Source organism: Solanum pennellii, chromosome 6, assembly GCF_001406875.1.
Source record: "Solanum pennellii chromosome 6, SPENNV200".
Taxonomy (NCBI): domain Eukaryota; kingdom Viridiplantae; phylum Streptophyta; class Magnoliopsida; order Solanales; family Solanaceae; genus Solanum; species Solanum pennellii.
Window position 1 is genome coordinate 38,937,407 of NC_028642.1, and position 24,728 is coordinate 38,962,134.

The 24,728-nt window shown below is 32.5% G+C and overlaps 1 protein-coding gene across 1 annotated transcript; it reads right to left on the reverse strand.

Annotated features, from left to right (window-relative positions):
• Positions 1–13,448: 13,448 nt before the first annotated feature.
• On the reverse strand, positions 13,449–16,402 carry LOC107022768 (jasmonic acid-amido synthetase JAR1-like). The gene is made up of 4 exons (XM_015223360.2): positions 16,061–16,402; positions 15,671–15,772; positions 14,655–15,448; positions 13,449–14,011 (listed from the first exon to the last, which is right to left on the reverse strand). Exons 1-4 carry the CDS (start codon positions 16,354–16,356, stop codon positions 13,470–13,472), a joined length of 1,734 nt encoding a protein of 577 aa, XP_015078846.1. The 5' UTR covers positions 16,357–16,402; the 3' UTR covers positions 13,449–13,469.
• Between the last annotated feature and the right edge of the window lie 8,326 nt (positions 16,403–24,728).

The following is a 24,728-nucleotide window of genomic DNA, read 5'->3' on the forward strand; positions in this document are numbered from 1 at the left end:
CTTCTAAAATGATTCAAGGAACATTAGATCCTTCTAACCCCGGTGGTCCACTAACACAACATAAATATAATAAGGAATTAGATCGCGAAAATTTAGCTAAACTGGTCTCTATTTGTGGTTTGCTTATAGTTTTCCTTCAAATCCCGATTTTATTGAATATATTCAACAAACTTATAATCCGAATTTTAGAGATTTTTCAAGAAATACTGTTAAATCTGATGTTTTTGAATTTCAAGGTAAACATTGTCAATTTCTACGTTGTATATTAAGCATATTAGATAGCAGAGTGTCTATAATTGCGGACATGAGTCATAGTGTTAATGAAAATAATTATTTCACTATTATAGTTCATTGGATTGATCATAATTGGAATTTGCAAAAAAGAATATTAAGTTATAAATTATATATAGAGAAAAAAACTGGTGCATATTTAACGTCAAATATTTTAAGTGTTTTATATTATTACATGGTTAAAGATAAAGTAATGTCTGTCGCATTAGATAATGCATCTAATAATACAAACACTGCTAAGATGTTAAAAGTTAGATTATGTCCAATTGACAATAATTCTTTTCATGTTAGATGTATTGCACATATATTAAATTTAGTTGTACAAGATGGTATTTCATTGTTTGATTGTGGTTGCACAAAAATTGAATATGCCGTTGCCTAGATTTTTCATACTAACAATGCTGCTAGAATTAGGGAATTTAATGAGCGTTGTTTACTATTTGAATTGTCACCTAAAAAAATTCCAAGACATATTAAAACAAGGTGAAATTCTTTTAACGAAATGCTTTTAGTTGCTTACAAATATAGAAGACCCATACAAATGGTGTTTAATACTCATAATGATGATCCATTAAATAGAATTTGTGATGAAGATTGGGAAGAAACTAAAGAACTATTACAATTTTTAAGACTTTTTTATGATGCTACAACCATATTTTCTGGAATTTATTATCCTACTATTTCATCAGTATTGATAAATATTTGTGCTCTTACAATTCAATTTTCTAAATATAAAAAAATAGATAAATTTAGAGTTGCAATTGAAGGTATGATTGAAAAGTTTAAAAAATATTTTTTTCCTATTCCTCAAATTTATTTAACTGCTACTTTACTTCATCTTGATTATAAATTACGAGGTGTGCAGGACTTTAGAAATTTTACCGGAACAAATTTCAAATTGTGAAACGTGTAAGTCTTTCATAAAATACAAGCAAAAATGTTATATGAAAAAAATAGAACTACGGAAAATTCAAGGAGAAGTTGGTCAAACTTCTAATCCTTAGATTGATTTTGAAATTCGAATTTCAACTTATATGCGAGGTGTTCTTGGTCTTAATTCTACTAACCGTGATGATTTTGAAGAATATCTTAATCAATCTTTAGAAGCATTGGAAATTAAAGAGGCAATGAAGATTTATTAGGATGGTGGAGTAGGCGAAGCGTTTCATTTCCAACTTTGAGCAAAATGGTTCGTGATGTTCTAGCTATTCAAGCTTCATCAGTTGCATCAGAGGCTGCTTTTTCAGTGCGGCAAGGTTTCAAATTGGTGATCATAGACATTCATTGGCGGAATACAGTTCGGAAACAACAGTTTTATTTAGAGACTGGGTCAATGCCGATATGAGGAATAGTAATTTGCCAAAGTTAAGTTCCAAACAAACAAGTTGGATCAAAACGCAAATTGAATGCAATGATGATGAATTAGAGTCACAAGAGTTTCTATCAAGTTTTCCAACACCGAAGGATATCACCATCGATATGATGCAACAATTAAAATTGAATTTTAGAGGAGAAAACAAATATTTTTAGATTACATTCGAGAACTAATTGAAACAGAACCCTACCTAGAAGATGACTGCGTAATATTATTTACTCATCTAATATTTGTAACAAATATTAGTTTTACGTATGAGAACTTATTGAAACAGAATCCTTCCTAGAAGGTGACTGCGTAGATTAGTTACTCCACTAATATTTTTTAATTGTAACTTCTAAGTTCTATTGAATAAATTTGAAGGTTTTATTCAAGTTTCTTTTATACAATTATTGTCTTGCATTTTAATTTAAATATATACGATTAAATATATACTAAAGTACTAAACAAACTTTAAAATACTTAGTTTGAAACTTGTAACTTGACATTTGAAATTTCAAGTTTACATTACTTAAAATATTTAAAATACAAATTTAAAATTCTCAAATTTGAAATTTAAAACTTTAAAGTTGAAATTTGAAATTTGAAACACGAAGCTTGAAATTTGAAAATTGAAACTTGAAATTTGAAAATTTAATTTGAAATTTGAAAGTTAAAAGTTAAATTTAATTTTTATTAGCTAAAAACATATTATTTCAATACAAATAAATAAGTATTTAAAAAACAAAAAAATTTCCCGTCCCGTCCCGTCCCCCCAAATCCCATCCCATCCCGTATATATAGTGGAACGGGATGGGACCTATTTCTGTCCCCCCAATCCCGGTCCCGATCCAAATCCCCTTTCACCGACCCCATCCCATCCTGTCCCCCTTCGTCCTGTCTCCCAGTCCACGTCCCCTTGCCAGCCCTATTCAGACCCCATTGCTTCAAATACTCTGTTCCCCCATTTTTTTTACATAATTTTTCCAAGTTCATCTTCTTGAATCCTCTCAGCATCTTTTGTCATCACCTCAAAATCCTCAATCACTTGCTCTGCATCAATTTTCTTCTCAATATTTTCCATCATCTTTACAATCAAGACTTCAACTTTAAGTAATAGTAGTCAAGTAAAAGTAGTCAAGAATCCTCAATTTGAGAGATGGGGTTGGGGGGGCTAAGAATAATTTAAGCAACTTTTTTGGCACGAATGTGGCATGACACTCCTAAATGACAGAAGTAGCCTTTTGGTTGTTGGCTCCAAAACCTCTAATTTCAATGCAACTTATTACTAACTTCAATGCAAATAAAAAGAACTGACAGAAATAAAGAAAACAAGTTTTGTTACTGATAATCATACTCATTATCTTCGTCTTATTCTTAACAACGATGAATCTAGAAATTGAAAGTACTGAGATAATTGTTATTTTTAATGTAGACGTTTTTCTTCAACTAATATAGACACGTCAATTATTTACACAAAGTTTGAGACATAAATCTATGAAAATAAAAGGAAAAAAAATTGGGTTGTAACTGCTAAAATGTAAAAAAAATTGCATTTGGAAGTTATTGTTGGATTTTAAAAGTTTGAACATGAAATGAAGTGTTGTGACTCTCCTGGAGGGGTATGACTTTGCAGACAGGTTGTGACCTTTTATGAAAAGTTGTGTCTTTTCTAAAGGGTTGTGACCGTTTGAAAGGTTGTGTTTTTCCAAATAGTTGCAACCTTTACCTTTGTTGGTTATAAATAGAGAGGTTTTCTCTCATTTTTCTATATTGAATTATTTTCTTCTTTTGCATACATTTCTTACAAACAATAAATATCAATCGTGTTTGTGTGTGATTTGTTGATGTCATTTTGAGTTCGTTGAAATTATTGAAGTTTGAGGTACTGCTACTTCTTTAATGGTTAATCCGTTTTATCTTTGGAGGAATTAATCTGCAACCTCGGGTACTTGAGGGGATTAAATTTCTTAAGGAAACACAGTGGGTTCCATGGACTCGGATAGTTCCTTGTGTTTTTCTTTTCAACTATTATTATTTCTGGTTTGCTAATATGAATACAGGAGACAACAAACTAAAGAAATTTAATATGATGGTATTTTATGTGGTAAGGAAATCACTTCTATTTTATGTGTTTTTTTTATTGGGAAAAACAAGATGAAAAAGTGAAATATTTTATCATATGATAAAAGAGATTTGGAATGAATTGTACAACTTTAATATGTTTGAATATATTCTTGTATTATGTCTCCGTTAGATGGGTAAGATTATTTTTAGTTTCTTCCCAAGTGCATTGAAGCAATTCACCCCTTAAGTCTTATTTTCAATAGATAGAATATGATTCGGTGAGAACAAAAATCAGGTTCTATCTTTATTTCCCTTGATTGTTTTTTTCCTATTATTTATAAGTTAAGAGATTTATTTCATAAATGTCAGGATAGATGGTCATTATGTGATGATCTCAGAATATATGTTTATTATTACTAATATGAATTCTGTTTAGAGGGGAGACTTTGTAGTTTTCTACTCCATATAAAATTTGATTATGTTCGACTTTTGGAGACTAAAATCTTCTGACTTTTTTTACTCCTTTGGTTTGAAGAATATAAGAACTTCACGAACAAATCAGATTGTGCATTGGTTTGAAGAATATAGTAACTTCACCAATTTGTTAAATGCTCTGTTTGAATGAATATTCTGACTTGAAGAGTAAAAAATCTTTGTTGGAATATAAAGGCTAAATGATTTGAAAAAGATTAAATCTTCATCCTTATCTAGAAAGAATGTTGTATTTGAGGTTTCTGGAGATTGAAACCTTTTTGTTTAACTACTTTGTATTAATGTGAAACTGATTCCAAGAATATAAAAACTTCATTAGAATTCAAGGTTCATTTGGTTAACGATTAGAAAAATATAAAAACTTCAACATTAAATTAAAAACAAGTTATATAAAGATTAAATATTTTTTGTTAGTATTCTAAATATTAAGTGGTCTGTCTAGTTGTGATAAAAAGGAAAACAACACTAGTTTCATAAAATCAGTGAATTTTGTGCTTGCAATGGGTGTTTCTATGGATTAAATCTCCAAAAGAAGGTTTCACATTGTCAATGTGTATTTTGATGATATACAAGTTGAAAGTATGGAAACAAAATATGTGGAAAATAATTTCAAATACTTGAAAAATATTTTGAGAACATATTTAAAATGTGGGGGTTCTTTACTTGTGATCGAGACAAAACTAGATTTACGATCTAATTTGAATTCGAAAGTACAAGATATAAAATTTAATAACATTCTTTTATAATGTTAGACCCACAAATTTTTTTTTTTGAGTATATTTGATATTGTGGTCGTTGAGTCTTTCTTTACTAGTATATGATATGAATAGTATAAAACCACAAAATTCTATTACTCTTTCAAAAGAATTGTATTATTTGATGAAAAATAGTCACTTAAAATATTGTGATATTTCATGAAAGGATATGTCTATTTATATAGACATGACCATTGATGAAAAGTGACCAGTTATGTTTGTGTTGTAAAACAAATATTTGGGTCATATTATCTTTATTGGACCTAAGAGAATATGTTCATGGGTAATTCTATAATAAATAGAATGTTATGGAAAAGTTCTTCTGCAAAAGACATCTAACAAGGTGTGGACTCTAAAATAATATTTGTATTTGACAAAGTTATAACAAATAAAGAACAAAATAGTTGTAGGAAATTGTTACCTCGCGGAAGGTTTTTCAAACCAAGTATTTCTGTTTGTTCTTACTTGAATCAAATTGTTTGTGACATAAACATTAGAATGTGTCAATTACAAAACCTTGCAAAAACTGATCAATTTAGAAGTTTTGTCTTATAAATCCTAGTGCAATAAATCGAAATTTCAAGTATGTGTTGTTGAAAAGAATTTTAGTCCCCTAGAATGGATTTATACTGACATTTTTTATATCGAGTCACCATCATCTCGTGGTGGGTAAAGTGTTTCATAAATTTTATTGAAAATTGCACTAGATATTGTTATGTTTGTTTGTTGAATAATAAGGATGAAGCAAGAGAAACACATAAGCAATATAAAATTGAAGTTGAAAATTAGTTAGATAAAAATTTTGTCATGATTAGAAGTGGTAGATGTTGAGAATAAAAATCTTCTTTTGCAGAAAGATATTTGCAAAATGGAATCATCCATCAAATTACTGCACATACTCACCTCAATCTAATGAAATTGTTGTTTGAAGAAAAAAAATTGAACTTTGAAGGAAATGTTGAATGTCCTATTAATAAGTTCAGGTTTGCCAAAAAATTTGTGGGGGATGCTATCATTATAGCAAAAGAGAACAAGAAAAAGTTTGTCGATAAAGAGAGTAACAAATAAAAAAATTTATTTGTTAAGAAAGGAGCAACACAAAGTTGTGTTTGTTCAGGATTTATTTATCCTAATAGAGAATTGTTTGTCGCCCTTAAATTATATACAATCAATAACACCTTTGAAAGGTAGATGTAACAATTTCCAATGCAATATATTTCATATGAGAAATGGGAATGAGGGAACTATTTTCAAACTGGTCAAAATAGGACCTATGATTGTGGATTGTATGTTCATTGGATATGCTACAATGAGTAAAGTATGTACATTTATGGTTCATAAGTCCGAACCGTCAGATGATCAAGTAAAGGGTCTAAACGATCTTAGAAAGAACCAAAGGAGAATGTACGTAATAAAGAGATTCAAAGGCGTATTAAATGTCAATGGACAAATTACTTCCTCTGGATTTGATTTTGTAACATTTCTACTTGAAAATGAGTTCATATTGTCAAAAAAGAATTGTCTTGTATAGACTCATTCTTTTTGGAAAGAGGTTGTCAATAGTAGGATAGATTCAATCTTGAGCAACCACACTTCAGAGTTGGTTGATCTTCCTCCAAGAAATAAACCTTTGGGTTCAAAGTGAATCTAAAAAAGAAAAAGAAAGTTGATGATACGTTAACTATTGACAAATACAAAGCAAAACTTGTTGTCACATGCTTTAGACAATCAAATAGCCTTGATTATTTTGATAAAAAAATTTCCACTAACTAGGATTACATCAATTTAGACGTTAGTTACGCTAGTTGCAGTATATGACCTTCAAATTCGTCAAAATGGATATGAGAACATTTTTTTTAAAAAAATGAAAAATTGGAGAAAGAAATTTACATGGAACAGCCTGAGGGATTTGTAGTTCATGGTAAAGAAAATAAAGTATGTAAACTTGTTAAGTCATTTTGTGGACTAAAAACATGAGCCCAAATAATGACATGTGAATATTGACCAAACTATGTTGGTAAAAGAATTCAAGATGAATGAATGTGATTAATGTTTTTACATTAAATACACTCCAAATCACAAGGTCATTATTTATTTTTATGTTGATGACATGTTGATCATAAAAAGAGACATTATGGATATAAATGTTACTAAGCATATGCTAGAAAGTAAATCCGATATGAAAGATATTGAAGTTACTGACGTGATAAAAAACTACTTGGCAAATTCAAGTATTTGAATTTCAATATTGTCAAGACTCCAATAAATGTGACATTTGTACTTCAAAAGAATGAAGTCAAAGGTGACTCATAATTGAATTATGCTAGAGTATTGATAAGTATGATATATATATATATCATGAAGTGTGTACGCGATCAGATATAGCGTAGCGCTATTAGTAAACTGAGTCAGTTCACAAGTAATCTCAATCAAACTCATTGGATGACAATAAAAAGAGTTTTTAAGTATTTAAGACATACTTAATACTATTGTTTTGCATTATAACTAATATTTAACAATATTGGAAGAATATAATGATGCAAAGTGAATCACCTGGTCAAATGAAATAAAATTCACGAGCGGGTATTTATTTACTCTTGGTGGAGAAGCAGACTCTTGGAAATCTTTCAGACAGAAATGTGTGGCTCGCTTACTATTAAATCTGAGTTTATCACTCTACATACCGGGAAAGAAGTTGAATGACTTCAAAATTTTTTGAAATTTTTGGCACAAACCTTTAGTTCCAGTATGCATACAATGTGGTGTTAATTTGCAATAGGTAGGGAATGGAAGATGAAAGTAGGGGTGGAATATGAAGAAATATTTTAAAGAAATCAAAGTAAGTCAAATAGTAAGAGAGAGAAATTTAGAAAAATTAAAATAAAACAAAAAATTACATTTCAAATTAAATTAACACTTTCACACAATGATTGGTGTGTGATAACACTTGTCATTTAAAATTTGGAATTTATTGGAAAATGATATAATAATATATGTTCGTAACTATTTAGGGGGGTAACAGGACGCTTGCATAGTTAAGGTGTTTTTTTTAAAAAAATTCGAAATAACTTCAGGTGTCACTTTATGTATTTTCTCTATAATGTATTGAATTCAAAATGTATTATATTATTGTTTATTTTTGGGAAAATGCACAAGTGCCCCTACAACCTATGTCCGAAATCCCAGAGACACACTTATACTATACTAAGGTCCTATTACCCCCCTGAGCTTATTTTATAAGTAATTTTCTATCCCTTTTTTACCTACGTGGCACTAGCTTGGAAAAAAAGTCAAACACCATTGGGCCCACAAGATAGTGCCACATTGGCCAAAAAGGATTAGAAAATTATTAATTAAATAAGTTCTGGGGGATAATAGGACCTAAGTATACTATAAGTGTGTCTCTGAAATTTTGGGTGTAGGTTGAGGGGGTAGTTGTGCATTATCTCTTTATATTTTTCTCATATTAACAGTACTAAAATATATTATTGTATTAAAAATATTTTAGTTATAAATTTAACACGTGCATTGAAACATGCCAATAATATGTATCATATATTGAATTCAAATGTATTACCATTATTTTTTTTCTCCTATTAATGGCCCGTGCTAAAAAATATATTTTTGTATTAAAAATATTTTAGTTATATATTTGCAGTGTGCATTGAAAAATAAATATAATATGTATAATGTATTGAACTCAAAATGTATTATAAGTATAATTTAAATTTATTTATTTTATTAATGATGTCCATATATTTTTGAAAATAAAATGTTAATATTCCAAACATCCTTAAGCATTAAAATAGTTGAAATTTAAAGAGAGAGAGAGAGAGAAAATGGTTGAAGAAAAGACAAGAATGAAAGAGAAATAAAATGACAGAAGAAAAAAGAAAGAGATGTTATAAAATATTACTTAGCAAACTTAAAATTAACACACTTAAAAAGAAGAACAACGGACAAAGTAATGTCTTTTCATCTATATTTGTTACATTTGTAAATATAGTAGCTATGAATAGTAGTAAGCAAAATTAAAAAGAAGAACAACGGAGAAAGTATCTTTTCATCTATATTTGTTACATTTGTAAATGTAATAGCTATGAATAGTAGTAAGCTAAATTAGAAATCTGCAACTTATCCACTAATTGCCAAGTGTTGATAGTTCTCTAAAAGTTGATTTCCACGTGGCATGCATATTTGCCTTGCACCAGAACAAGTGATGAAAGTCACTTATTTGGTGGAACTTATCCACTAATTGCCAAGTTTGATAGTTCTCTAAAAGTTGGTTTCCACATGGCATGCATATTTGCCTTGCACCATAACAAGTGATGAAAGTCACTTATTTGGTGGAATCCACGTGGTAATGGTCATTGTTTACAACACTCCCTCTTGGATGTTATGTAAATGAAAAATTGAAAACAAATATACATAAACATTCACAATACGCTTTACTTGATGCTTCATTAAAAATTTATCTAGGAAAATCCAGTGAGACAAAACCTAGACTAAGGAAAAAAGAGTGCAACACGTATTACTCCCCCTAATAAAGACCATGATTCAGATATTGCTTAAATTTTTGCATTCTTATCTTCTGCATTATCTTCTCAAGAGTTGAGGCTAGTAAAGATTTGATGAATAAATTTGTTGGATTATCACTTGAACGAATTTGTTGTATATCAAAATCATCGTTCTTCTGGAGATCATGTGTAAAGAATAATTTCGGTGAAATATGCTTCGTTCTATCTCCATTTATGAAGCATCCTCTTAATTGAGTTATGCATGCAACATTGTCTTCAAAAAGCGCTGTGGATATCTTGACATCACACTTCAAACCACATCTTTCTTTGATGAAATGTATCACTAATCTCAACCATACACATTCTCTACTTGTTTCATGAACGATTATTATCTCAGCATGATTTGAAGAAATAGCGACAATGGAATGCTTCGTAGATCGTCAATATATAGCAGTACCTCCATATGTGAACAAATAGCTTGTCCGAGATCGAGCTTTATGTGGTCAGATAAATAACATGCATCCGCATGACCAACAAGATCCGCGCTATCTTTGTTAGTATAAAATAAACCCATATTATTAGTCCCTTTAGATATTGCTATATATGTTTAACTCCATTCCAATGTCTTCGTGTAGGGGAAGAACTATATCTTGCTAATAAATTAACAGTAAATTCTATGTCAGTTCTCGTAGCATTAGCAAGATAAATAAGTGTATCAATTTCACTAAGATAAGGTACTTCAGGATCAAGAGGTTCCTCATTCTCTTCTTGAGGTCGGAATGGATCTTTACTCGCTTCAAATGATCGTACAACCATTGGAGTACTTAAAGGATGTGTTTTGTCCATGTAAAATCATTTCAAGATTTTCTCAGTATACGCAGATTGATGGATGAAGACCTCGTTTTCTAAATGTTCAATTTGTATACCAAGACAAAGTTGTCTTTCCAAGATCTTTCATCTCAAATTCATTCTTTAGATATTCAATTGGGTTTTTGGACCTCTTCTGGAGTTCCAATGATATTAATTTCATCAACATAAACTGCAAGAATAACAAACTCTGAAGTTGTTTTCTTAATAAAAATGCAAGGACAAATGACATCATTCAGATAATCTTGTTTTATCAAGTACTCACTGAGGTGATTATACCACATGTGTCCTGATTGTTTTAAGTCGTATAATGACTTTTGTAATCTGATTGAACACATTTACTGAGGTTATGAACTATATGCTTCACGCATTTTAAGTCCTTCTGAAACTTTTGAATAAAGTTAATTATCAAGCGTACCGTAAAGATAAGATGTGACTACATCCATTAGATGTATTTCAAAATTTTGCACGAACAACTAAACTGATGAGATATCGAAAAGTTATTGCATCCATAACTGGTGAATATGTTTCTTCATGGTCGACACCGGGTCGTTGAGAGAATCCTTGCGCAATAAGGTGTGCCTTGTATCTTACAATTTCATTTCACTTTCGAACAAAAATTTCATTTATAGCCAAGCGATATTACAACATTTGGGATTTGGACTACAGGTCCAAAAACCTCAGGTTTAGTAAGTGAGTTCAATTCTAATTGAATTGCCTCTTGCCATTTTGGTCAATCACATCTTCTTCGACATTCTTCGACAGATAAGGGTTCAAGATCCTCATTGTCTTGCATAATGTTAAGTGCGACATTATATGCAGAAACATTATCAACTATGATTTTAAATGGATCTAAGCTTATCCTATCACCTGTAGAACTTAGTAAAAGTTCTCCATTCACTTGAATATCGAGTTCACTAATCTCTTCTGGAATATCAGGATTAATCTGATCATGAATCTCTTCGTGAGATTCTTTTGTAGTGTCATTTTTCATACTTCTTTTTCTAGGATTTTTATCCTTTAAAGCAAATGGTCTGCCACCCTTCAAGCGTGTTTGTGTTTCAGACACCATGATACTTGTTGATGGTCCTTTTGGGACGTCAATATGGATAGGCACATTTACTGCGGGAATATGTGACTTTTTTATCCTTTTCAAATCAGTAAATGCGTATGAAATTTGATTTGCTATGTTTTGCAAATGGATGATCTTCTGGACCTCTTGTTCACACATGGGAAACGTGGGTCAAAATAAGATAATGATGAAACTTTCCATGCAATTTCACTTTTAAGTTCCTTTTTCTCTCCATCTAATTGCGAAAAATTTGTTTCATTAAATCGAAAATCTGCAAATCTTGCAGTAAATACATCTCCCGTCATTGGATCAAGGTAGATAATTATGGAAGGTGAATCAAACCCAATATATATGCCTAACTTTCTTTGGGGGCCCATCTAAGTGCGTTGCGGTGTTGAACTTCACATATACAACACATCCAAAAATTCATAGATCAGCAATATTTGGTTCATGATCAAATACTAATTGTGACAGAGAGTATTTATTATAATGAGTCGATCTGAGATGAACAAGTGATGTTGCATGTAAGATAGCATGGGCCCAAACGGTAGGGGTTAACTTACTTTTCATAAGTAGAGGTTTTGCTATCAATTGTAAGCACTTAATAAATGACTTAGCAAGGCCATTTGAGTATGAACATGAGATACAAGATGTTCAACTTTTATTCCTATTGATAAGTAATACTCATTAAAAGCTTAGGATGTGAATTCTCCAGCATTATCAAGGCAAATTGTCTTAATGGGATAGTTTGAAAATTGTGTTCTTAATCGTATTATTTGTGTTAATAATTTGCAAACGCCAGGTTGTGAGATGATAAGAGGCACACATGAGACTATCTTGAAGATGCATCTATTAGGACCATAAAATATCTAAACAACCCACTAGATGGGTGAATAGATTCACATATATCCCCATGTATACGTTTAAAAAATTGAGGGAATTTAATGTTAACCTTAATTGGTGATGGCCTATAAATTTGTCTTGATAACAAGCAACACATGAAAATTCATCACACGTAAGAATCTTCGGGTTCTTTAAAGGATGTCCATTTGAGTTTTCAATAATTCGTCTCATCATATGCTTAGTCATGCCAAAGCACAACAATTTTCAGGCAGTAAACCTCTGGTTTATGATAGAATGTGCTTCAAATGTACTTATTTTTGCATAATATATGCCAGAAGATAAAGTTGTATAATTTCTCCAACATATATTTTTGATTTGAGACAATCTTGATAATACCAAGGTACTCAACATTCATTTCATTGATCCTCTAAACATGATATCCATTTTGGCGAATATCTTTAAAACTTAACAGTTTTCTTGGGGATTTAGAAGAGAACAATGCATCTATTATAACACGTTTTGTCCCCTTAGGCAGGAAGATAGTAGTTTTTTCGGAGCCTTTTATTAAGTTCGAATTACCAGAAATTGTAGTAACATTTTCTTTTTTTCTAAGCAAGTAAGAGCAGTATTTCTCATCTTTGAATATGACATGCATTGTTCCACTATCAATCACACAAATATATTCATGACTGATCATTGATTCAAACGAAGTTTGGGGCATATCCATATTTTCTTACAAAATAAATATAAACAAAGTAAAATATTACTATTGAACAAGGCTATTATATTTACAAGAATTAGAAAAAAACAAACAAACAGAAAAGGAAATTATATAGATTATCGCGGGATCGTCACTGATCGTTTTTTCTTCAGGGAATACAAAGAAATCAACTACATCTAGAAGCATAGAATCAACATTTGCTTCTGCATTATTATTCATCTTATGCATGGGTTCAACATTATCTTCGAGAGAAAGTTTGCAACTGGATTATTATTACCCCTTTTCAAGGATGCGTGATAGAGCTGAACCAGACGCTTAGATGATCGGCAAGTACGCGACCAGTGTCCCATTCCTCCACATCTATGACATACACTTTCTGAAATTTTCTTTTGTATACTTCTTGTCTTTCACTTTTTCTTTTATATTGTTGGTCATTTTTAGGTGCAAGACAACCATGATGATTATAATTTGGAAAGATACATATATAAATTTAACAGAAAGCAGTACTGGAATAGCTCTTAACAACATTACTAGACAGTATTTCGATCAATGAGCTATTTTTTGGACCGACACATCTAGGGGTTTTGAACTGGCTCGCCGCACCTCCTAATCCAACGAAATGATCCAATATCTTATGAAAGGTTCCCTTCTTCACAATCCTCAGTTCAAGTGCTCCAATTGCATTCACTTTCCTGGAGCTCACGTAGCCTGCATCCAGGAATGATTTGTCCAGACAGTTGCAGCACTCTTGCAATATTTCATCAGTTGCTTCCCCACTCAGTTCCCAGAAGATGACGTAGTGTCCTGGATCAGCTGAGATGTTGACATGGCTTGTGAAGTCCACCACTTCTAGTATTTCGTCAACTAAGTGCTTGCCTGCAGCTTCCACGGCTAGTTGCAAATCTTTCTCAGTGTTCTTGTCTATGTTAATGCTCAGCAAAAGGTCCTTTCTGCAGACAAACTGGAGTTCTGGAGTTCCATTGTGGAATCCTTTAATCTTGACAACATCACCTAGTCTATAACGATATAAACCTGCATATATAAATGCATAACTCTCGTCAATTATACTGTCAGTACATATAGCTAAACTCGTATATGACGCAATAGATAGACTGGTAGCTTATTATTTTTGAATAAATTTGTTAAGTGTAGTAGATGTGGAACAACTAGAAAGAACTTAGAAGGAAGATAGCAAAAGATTCCGGTATTCTATATAGGAGTACTCAAACAACAAATGGAAATGAGTCAAAAGGAAATAAATATCAAGCACATGCAAGTATTGCAGAACAAATGAGTACAACATAACATAGACAAAAACATGTTAAATCCAGAATAAGGCGTAAAAAAAACAATAAATCTTTTCTATCTAAGCATATGTAAGTGATCATGTTTCCTGGAATATTGCCATAAAGAACGAAGACTGAGGATGATTCTAAACGCCACAAGTCTAAGCTGAGAGGAATTGACTCATCCAACTGAATTACATGGAAGTCACTAAATTAGAGCAAATCATTCACCGGGGAGAATCACAGAATAAATTAGACTATGTTCTCCCATATATGACCAATGATCGCAGGTTTAGCATGTTATGTTCACTCCATAATTCATATATGAAGAGAGACCACAATTTGATGAGCATAGAATGTTCAAGAAAAGACGTGCAAAAAAATTGTACCTGCGAAATTGGTGAAGACAATTTCATACTCTTCACCAAGTTTAACTTCAGTCAGCCCGACTGTAGAATTTGCTTGCTCCATGCCAATGAGATTTTCCTTGAGTGGGAGGAATTCAAAATAGGCAATATTTGGTAACACTGCATAAGTAACCATCTCAGGAGGCAGTTTTGGGTTAACGTTTACTCCGATACATCCTTCAGAAGAACAATAATCTGCACTCAGTAGAGGTAATTCCCCTGCATAGTGCCTCAGTTTCTTCAAGTAAGGCTCCATGGAACCTGTCATGACACCATGAATGTACTTTGTATTCGGGAAGAGTTCAGGAATCAAACCGTACCAATTGCTTAAACTTGAGCATTTGATATAAATTGTTTCAGCCAATTCTGGATCAGGCTTCAGCAATTTTGACATGGCCAATCTTATGGATGGGACAGTGACTCTGCTCGATAAGTCTCCTTCCCTTATGTCAACAACAAGTGCTTCCCATATTTGTTCGAAAGATTGAAAAGCATGGACAATGCTATGTGCAAACATAGACGAAACAACTTGAACTTCATTGCGGAAAATGAGACCACACAGAAGGTGACAGTACAAGGATTGTTGAAAATCAGGACCAAATGTTACTTCATCAGGACTACAAACTGGGGTAGACATTGCCTTCACTGTCTTCTGGAATTGTGCATTTCTAAACACATTAGTACTGGCTGTTCCAGCTGCCAAACCACCTTTAGTTTTAAACTGCTTGCTGCTGTAAAAAAAATGCAAAGCCTTTCCATTCCCAATTGGAAATTCTCTGAAAGAGAAGAAAGAAAAAAACAGAACTATTACTATGTTTGTTTGTAGCACACACTAAAAATTGAACCAATAGTTCCTTTTCTTTTCTAAGAGTTGGAAAGTGTGACAGAAGTTAGGTAAAGGTCCCTACATCTATCACCATTTATGACCAAAAAGAAACTTCATGAACCAACAAGCAAATTACATGAGAAATAAGACAGAGAAGAAAATGACAAATTACCTGTTCCTAAAGGCAAAAGAAAGCTTGAATGTCTGCATGGCGGAATTCACCAATACATCATTGAAAGGTACAAACTTTGGCTTCCCTTGGGTAGTACCAGAACTGCAAATCAACAATTATATTTCCTTAGTAAACTTCTTTAAACATACAACAATATACAAACCCACTACACTCTCACAAGTGGAATCTAAGTAGAATACAGCGTATGCAAACCTTATCCTCAATAGTTTCCGATAGATAGACCATCAACTCAAGGAAAAACACATAAAAGCAAATCGAAAAAGACTAAAGTGAAGGGATCATGACAAAATACCAGAAAGCATGATAGTAACAGAAATCGACAGACAAGAAGCATCAACCCTAAAAAAGAAGAGAAACTTTTTTGCTTACCTCAAAGAGATGGCTTGAATGGGCTTTCCAGTAAGAATAGGTGAAAGATCACCATCAACAATTCTTTGAATGTAAGGATTCAAATCATTGTGACTGACAATGGGGACACAAGCCTTAAAAGTCTCAACATCAGTTCTGCCATTTAGACCCCATTGCTTCATATACTCTGTTCCCTCATTTTCTTTTAGAATTTTCCCAAGTGTCTCTTCTTGGATCCTCCCAGCATCTTTTGTCATCAACTCAAAATCCTCAATCACTTGTTCTACATCAAATTTCTTCTCGATATATTCCATCATCCTCACAATCAAGACTTCAACGTTAAACAATAGCAATCAAGTAAAAACAATCAAGAATTCTCAATTTGAAAGATAGGGTTGGGGGTTAAGAAGAATTTAAGCAAGTTGAACTATACTACTCTATAGTTATTACTAACTTCAATGCAACTTACCTCGGGACAGTACACTTTTGGCACGGAATAGGCATGACTGCGAAATAACAGAAGTAACCTTTTGGCTCTTGGCTCCAAAACCACCTAAATTTCCCTCCAAAAAAAGGAAAACCACTTTTGACTTTTATTTATTTATTTTACTCATTTTATTTCATTCACCTTACTCTTTATTTATCTTTACTTTCTCTTTTACTTAATTCATTTTATCTCTCGTTCTAGAAAATATTTCTTAATTTTCTTATTTTTGATTGACTTAAATATTTTAGAAAATATTTCTCAAATAAACTCACTTTCCTCAAAAAACAATTTTTTCTCTTACCTCACTCTGTTCTCCAACCCTCTCATTTTTAAAATAATCATTCTATTTTGTTACAACACCCAAACTAGCCGATCCCCCAACAAAAGAAAATTAACAATTTAAAATTTTATTTTTGAAAAACAATTCAAAGTTAGATTATTTACCTCGCTCAACTCCTGACAGTCGCACGTCCTCTTTCCACAAGAAAAATTAAAAGTTGAATTTAAAAAAATAATTGAATATTCATTTTGTTAGTCCACACTTACCCAACCACCTACTACCCACCCCACCCCACCCATCTCCCCAACCCCAAGAAAATAAATTTAAAAATTATATTTTAAAAAAATATTTTTCATTGGATTCTTATATATATATATATATATACACACACACACTAGTAAAACTATTCGTGCTTCACGCGATTGTAATGAAAATTAATAAATTAATTTATTTGATCATTTATAAAAAACAATTCTATGGATTGCTAAATTTTAATTATAATGAAGTAGTATGGAAAATTTATTTTCAAGCCAATGACATAAAAGACAACACAATTTTTGCCTTCATATGAAACATGATGTGTATTTTCAATATGCTAAATGGACGTTATATGCATATGGTAGAACAAACAATTTAGAGGTCATGTAGACAATAAATTCGTTTCGAGAAAACAATATTCAAGAACAAAAAATTATAGTAACAACCGTATTTATTATTTCAAATTGCGAGTGTTACAATCTCTATGAATCATCTGAAATCGCCTTTTCAAATATAAATTCAAGAGATTTAAAGCTTGTTCTTAGTTCTCCGATGAACTTCAACTTGAACTTGACCTTTATCTTGATCTTGATTTTTTCTTGAATTCAAAGGCTACAAACTTGTTCTTGAATACGATGGTCCTGATGTTGATCGTTCTTGAACTTGAATGCTTAAATTCTTAAACTTGTAGTTTTATAGAGAATTTTATCGTGTTTGTACCATGGATTTTCTCTAGCTTCTTGTTTAGAATTTTCTCTCCTTTTTTGAATTATGAGAACCCCTATTTATAGTTTTAGAATAGACGAGTTGTGATTGGGACAGGATTCCCTTCGGCCAATCGGATTTAAGTGACATGACATATGTGTTTTATGGAGCGGACTTGTCATTTTTTAACACGTGTCATGATTCTATTGGCTTCTTGTTTGACTTGGCATGCCACATCATTTGCCCACGTGGCATCAAGATGGGACCCTAGAATGAGATGAAATTTGGCTTAACAATGGGGTTCATCTGTTGTAACCAAAATAAATTAATTTGGACTTTAATTAATTGCATGTTTATTGGATTTAAATATTTAACTCAATTATATTAATCCATAATATTGATTTGAATTAATATATTTATAAATTTAATATAGTCAAAATCATTTTCTAAATTTATATATAATAAATTTTAAATGATTACAAATAGTCCTAATTCAAATCTTGTCGAGATATTTTATCTTTTAAAGACTAACCTTAAAGTAATAAAGGAAGATCTTCTATAAATGTGGAACAATTTTGAGTTGTTGCTTGTTTAATAAAAAATTATGATTTTAATTTCTTCATAACACTTATGTTTCCTTTTTAAAAAGAACGTCAAATACATGTAAAATAAACCCACGTGGGTTTGCCTAGCCCCACCGACCCTATACAAATAACATTTTTTGAATTCTATTAGGTGTCTAGTTGTGGTCTTAATTCTTATTTCACTAGGAGTTAAAACCCCCTATTTTTAAGTTTATAAATAGGTCTCACGTTTCCATATTCTCTGAACACATTCAGAGATCGTGAAATCCCTCTTCACAACATAGAGATTCTTGTGCTAAGGTATTTTATTTAATTATTTATTTATTTTGTAATCTTTTTTTTATGTATGTTTTTTTTTTCCAGAGACCAACAAAAGTTGAGAGCTTCATTGCACAAGAGTCTGATCTTGACGAGTGAAAGAATGTGTTTAACATTCCCCTTTGGAAAAAATTCAACTCTTAAAGATTTACAAGGTCTTGAATACTTACGCATAAGGTGTGAAGGGATGTATTTAACGTCTCCGTCTTAAAGATCACTAACTTGAGACTTTACTAGAATACTGTTTTACGTCCCTCCCTTAAAAAATAGTACTCTCAAGGCTTTACAAGGTTTTGAATATTTAATCATAAGACGTGAAGGGATGTAATTAATGTCCCGCCTTGAAGGTCACTAACTCGAGGCTTTACTAAAATATTGTATTTAACGTCCCCGCCTTGAAAAAAATACTACTCTCAAGGCTTTACAAGGTCCCAAATAATTAAGCATAAGTTGTGAAGAGATGTGTCTAACGTCCCCACCTTGAAGATCACTAACTTGAGACTTTATAAGATCCCAAATACTACACGAGAATTTGATCTCGAGGTGTTTAAGGATGTGTTGAACATTCCTTCCTTGAGATCAACAACTTGAGGCTTCCGTGAAAAGACCAGTTTAAGGTGCAAATGGGGAAAATATTGTCCACCTTAAGACATGGAAATTTAAAGATCCTTTTAAGTACAAACCCGTGAAAAAACCAGCTTAAGGTGCAAAGAAAAAAATATTGTCCACCTTAAGATATGGAAATTTAAAATCCTTTTAAGGATAAACCCATGAAAAGACCAGCTTAAGGTCCAAAGGGACAAATCTTATCCACCTTAAGGCATGGAATTTAAAGATCCTTTTAAGGATAAACCCGTCAAAAGACCAGCTTAAGGTGCACAGGGATAAATCTTGTCCACCTTAAGGCATGAAGATTTTTATTTTCGCTCCTGGCCCGCAAGAGTATAAACTCTGTACGACACACCAAAAAATCCATCTAAACATAAATTCGTAAAAAGGACATATTAAGGTGCAGAGGAACAAATCTTGTCCACATTAAGACATGAAAATTGAAAGATCTTTTTAAGGATTAAACCAGTGGAAAGGCTAGCTTAAGGTGCAAGGGGACAAGTTTGTCCACCATAAGACTATAAACCAGTAATTTGACTACTGAAGTTAATTTTAAGCCAATAATATGTTAAATGAGATTCATTACATGTTGCAGCCCTTTTTTTTTCAATCATTGTAAGTAAATTTATTGTTTTGTTCTTGCATTCTTTCTTTTGGCACTCTTAAATAAATAACTAGACTAGTATAATTTAGTTGTCATATCCCAAGAGCATACCCTAGAAGATATGACACTCTCGGAGTGCAAACGACGTACTTGTACAAACCATTCGCATCATCATTACACACACACACACACACACATGAAAAGTAGTGCGAAATTAAAACTTTTCACAAACATTCGAATAGTCTTACAAAATATCTGTCGTATAGAGCAAAGGAAATACTAAGTCTCATGTCATCAAATCTTAGACTCGAAATATACTTGGGACAGCCCATACAATCAAAATATAGTACTAGTATGTCTATTACAATGCTTTAATAAAGAAACTCTAAAGACATCTATGCCTCTGATTCAGATGAGGACATACTTCAACTTGCTTGAAAGATCCTATAATCCAAGCTTCACTGCCAATACCACCTTCACCTATGAATCACCTTAGAGATAGGTAAAGATATGGAATTAGTACAACCACATGTACTAAGTATGAGTTAATGCATAAAAATCATGATAACGGATTTTAATGGAAATATGCTCTTTTTGATTAAAAGATCATAGTATAAGCATAATAACAACATTTAACACCTTAGAAACACATAAGATATCACATAGACAATTTATCACATTTTAAGAACATTACCGTGAATCATGTCACTGTTTCAATGAACTAATTCCAATGTTACAGTGAACTTATTTAGCTTGCATCCTTCTCACTAAAAGCTATCCTAAGACTAACTTAAGTAAGACAAAGAGAGACCGCCCATACACTCTCTCTAAGCACACCTAAATGATCCTTGGGACTACCCATAATGAGATATATACACAAGCAACATACCAAAACACATAACATATATGATATGACATTCACATCATCAAGGTTATCAAAAGACTTAGTTAAGTAATTCTAGAAGAGAACGGTCATACACCCTCTTCAAGATTACCTAGATAATCCTTAAGACTTTCTAAGATTAGATCATGTCTACTTTATCAACCACCTTCCTAACTAGAGTCATTCTTATGACTTCCCTAGATAAGACATGAAGTGATTATCATTTATGGCTCCTTCACACTTTAACTAAGAAATCCTTTTAAAGTTACTCTAGATTAGGTACTTATTCAATAAAATGCTTTCCAACTTAAGTCATTACTTCATTAGTTCATTAAGAGACATTCATCACATAAGGACATTCAAGTAATGGTCTTGGAGAAGACCTAGGGACTCACTCACTAACATCTTCAAAGCTCAATTGTGCAATGTCTAGGTAGCGTCTCATACCACCACCTAAACTTCATAGAACTTCTTAAATACTAGTAGGTATCCCATATGATGAGAATAAGCAATAGCTGACATAGAACATGTAGTTAAGCATGGAATCCAGAGTTGTAACCTACTCTGATGGAGGGTGTTCTACTTGCCAATGGTAGAACTACAAATAGAGCTACTTCTTATACCATACTCACTCGGTGCTAGCCTTTGTTCTCATAGAGTATTTCACATAAAGGATCATATGAAGGGGCTCCATATCTAGTTCATAATCCAATCACGTTCACCCTACCTAAAAGGTCCCCTAGGGCTGCCTTTAATGGAAAAGAGGATAACTTAATGACTTTCCTAAGGATGATTTCATGTCGTTCCAGCAAACCAACCTTAATTCCATCATTCACACAATAAGGATACCATTACGTTTTTCGACTTCAAGGATATCATAACCTCTCAACTAGATTGAGGGCTTCATATAATTTGACCTTCTCACTACGTTCAAGGCCACATATCATTCATACATACAAGACTAAGAGGATTTAGCATCCTAAGTCAAGACATCTCATATATACATTCCATAGGTATCAAGCAAGGGACACAAGTCTACCAAACAATACACACACATCCTTCACTTTACCACAAATAACATATCATTCTAGAAGCACATAGGCATAACTTTCATCATCTTTAGGTCACCTTATACACTACTATAACAACATTAATATAACTAGCATAGACTCATATAGTCAAGTATGAAGAATCATGCATCAACTCTAAGACTACACACACAAGGACATGCAAGTCTAACATGATCACCTAACAACATCAACAGAAGAACACATACTTCACCTTAATCACAAGTAGATACATATGATCATACTTCACATAAGTCAACTACAAAAATCATCATAACATATCAAGTAGTGCTGACAAGGCCATGTTCATCATAATACATAAAGTAACGCCGAGAAGGCCACATCGTTCACAATTATAACACATAGCACCGCCACCATAAGTTCACCATACCAATCACAATATAATTTGAGACCTACATTACATAAAATAAAGAGAATTAGGGAACGTACCACCAATCCATTTTGACCACTTCAATCCATAGCTAGATCATCCAATACAATACCAATAGGCCCTTACCCATGGACATGATCATCAATTCAATACATAAATCACGATACTCAATGAATCTAAGTCAATTCAATATAGATTTATCAATCTAAGACAGCCTATACATCAATTCAATACCATTGTTTCATCATTCAATAACCCATAAAAAACTACACTAGAATTCATAAGCATTAAGACAAGATCATAACATCCAAAATATAGCCAATTTGAAGAGATTATGTTTTGCATGGTTTCATGAAGATTTTAGATTAGAATCACTTAATTAACATCTATTCAATCAATATTCAATGATCCAAAGCATTTTATGCAATAACCCATGGCTAGATCATAAAATTGGACAAGTTCATCTTTGAAAACTTTAGAAAATCACTTTGAAGTTTGGATCCTTGATGAAGAGAGTTTCAAGGATGAAGAAACCATACCTCACTGATGTTAATCCACTGAACTGGTGAAGAATCACCAATCAAATCTTCAATCTAATATCTTCCTTGAGTTTTTGCTCCAATGGAGTTCTAGCGAATTTCTTAGAGATTTTGGGGTTTTGATTTTGAAGAATGAATTAATCTAGGTATTTAGGACTTATATATCCACTTAAAATACCTAAAATACCCTTAAGTAACCACCCAAACCATTATTTGGATTCACCCTTTCACTTAACACTGTAGCAGGCAAGTTGCAGACCCAACCTACACCTTGCCATCGACGGGCCGTTTCCCAACCAACGGACCGTGCTGCTGGTCCGTGGTTTGGGTCAGAGGCTGGTCGTTGGAAGCTCTTCCTGCCACGCCTAAGTCTTGATCACGACCTCCATCAATGAGGCATCGACCAGACTATTGGCCGTCGATTGCCTCAGCCGTTTGGGTCTGGTCTTGACAGCTTTTGGCCACCAACATGCGTCCTTCTTCAAGGACCCTTGGTTGGTCCTTGGGGATATTTGCTTGGACGTTTCCAACCCAATATGATGGTATATGATTTTTAGGACCTCCCATATTAATTTCATCCAAAACGAACACATAAAACTCGACGAAACATGCCAAGACACACAAGGTCATTCAAGGCAAACCTTTCGAACGTCATGAACATTCTTGGACGTTTGACCTACAAACTTCATGAAAATTGACACACTGCCTATAAACACAATTATAAATAATATAAGGACCTCATAATCTCTTGACATACACATATAAGCACATTATAACACATGAGGCATATAGGTGACTAGTCGTCGAACGTCTTAGTCGTCCTTTGACGTTTGACTTCCAATTCACCTAAATCTTTAGACACTGCCTCATTACCACGTTATAAACCATTTTAGGACCTTAGAACCTCATTAAAAACATGTTAGACTCTATATTCACCTAAGTCATTTTAGAGGTGTCACATTAGTAAAAATGGCAAGTCTTTTGGTATTGATAATCTAGTTCTTTTAAGAGACATTATATTACTTGCGCGTTCAGTACACTTGCGTGTGCAATTGGGAGCAACAAGTTTTTGGTGCTGTTGCCGGGGACTTAGAAACTATAACTATTCTTCTAGTTTATATATTTTTTTTATTTATTTATATACTTTTTAATTAGTTTGTTTATTCAACAATCATTATTTTTTTTCTTTCTTTGAATAATTTGGTACTCTTATTGATATGGATGATTTGGATAGGTCGTGGTTGAGTGATGAAAGTCCTTTATATCATATATGTATTCGTTAGTATATTCATTGGAATGGTTGTCCTAAAACTTATTCCCTTTCCCTGAACCCCTGTTATGATTCTTCTGTTATTTGTGATGTTGGTAGGGGCGATTAAGTGGAGAATGCAAAACAAGAGGTGTGCAATGTGAATTCACTTGTGGCATGTTTGGACATGTTGGAAAAAGTTATTTAAAAAATCGTAGAACAAATGTTTGAATGTGTGGAAGGGCAAAAATTAGTCATGAAACTGTAAGATGCACTTGACGCTATTCAATTTAAAATTACTGCCTCGAGATTGCATCCCAACAAAGAGAAAGCTATGAAAAAGCAGAGATAGTGAGCCAATGTTCTCTACAAGAACAAACTCAACTTCTAAAGTTTCAAGAGTCTATCTGTGATGGTATGACATACATGACAACACAACTGATTGAAGGAAGAGTGAGCTCACACAAGAAATATATCAGTTTGCCTTAGATATTCATGACTTAGAGGCTCACTTGAACAAAAAGATTGAGGGTTTATGAATCTCAATTTTCAATTATCTTGGATAATGACCAACTAATGGAGTGTCAACCATTCAACTATATATCGATGTTGAGAAAGAGTACAAAAGTGAGAATATTGTAAATAATGATGCTTTAGAGTTGAGGGAACTTGAATCTCATTCAAAAACTTTTCTATAAAATCTGATCTGATGGAT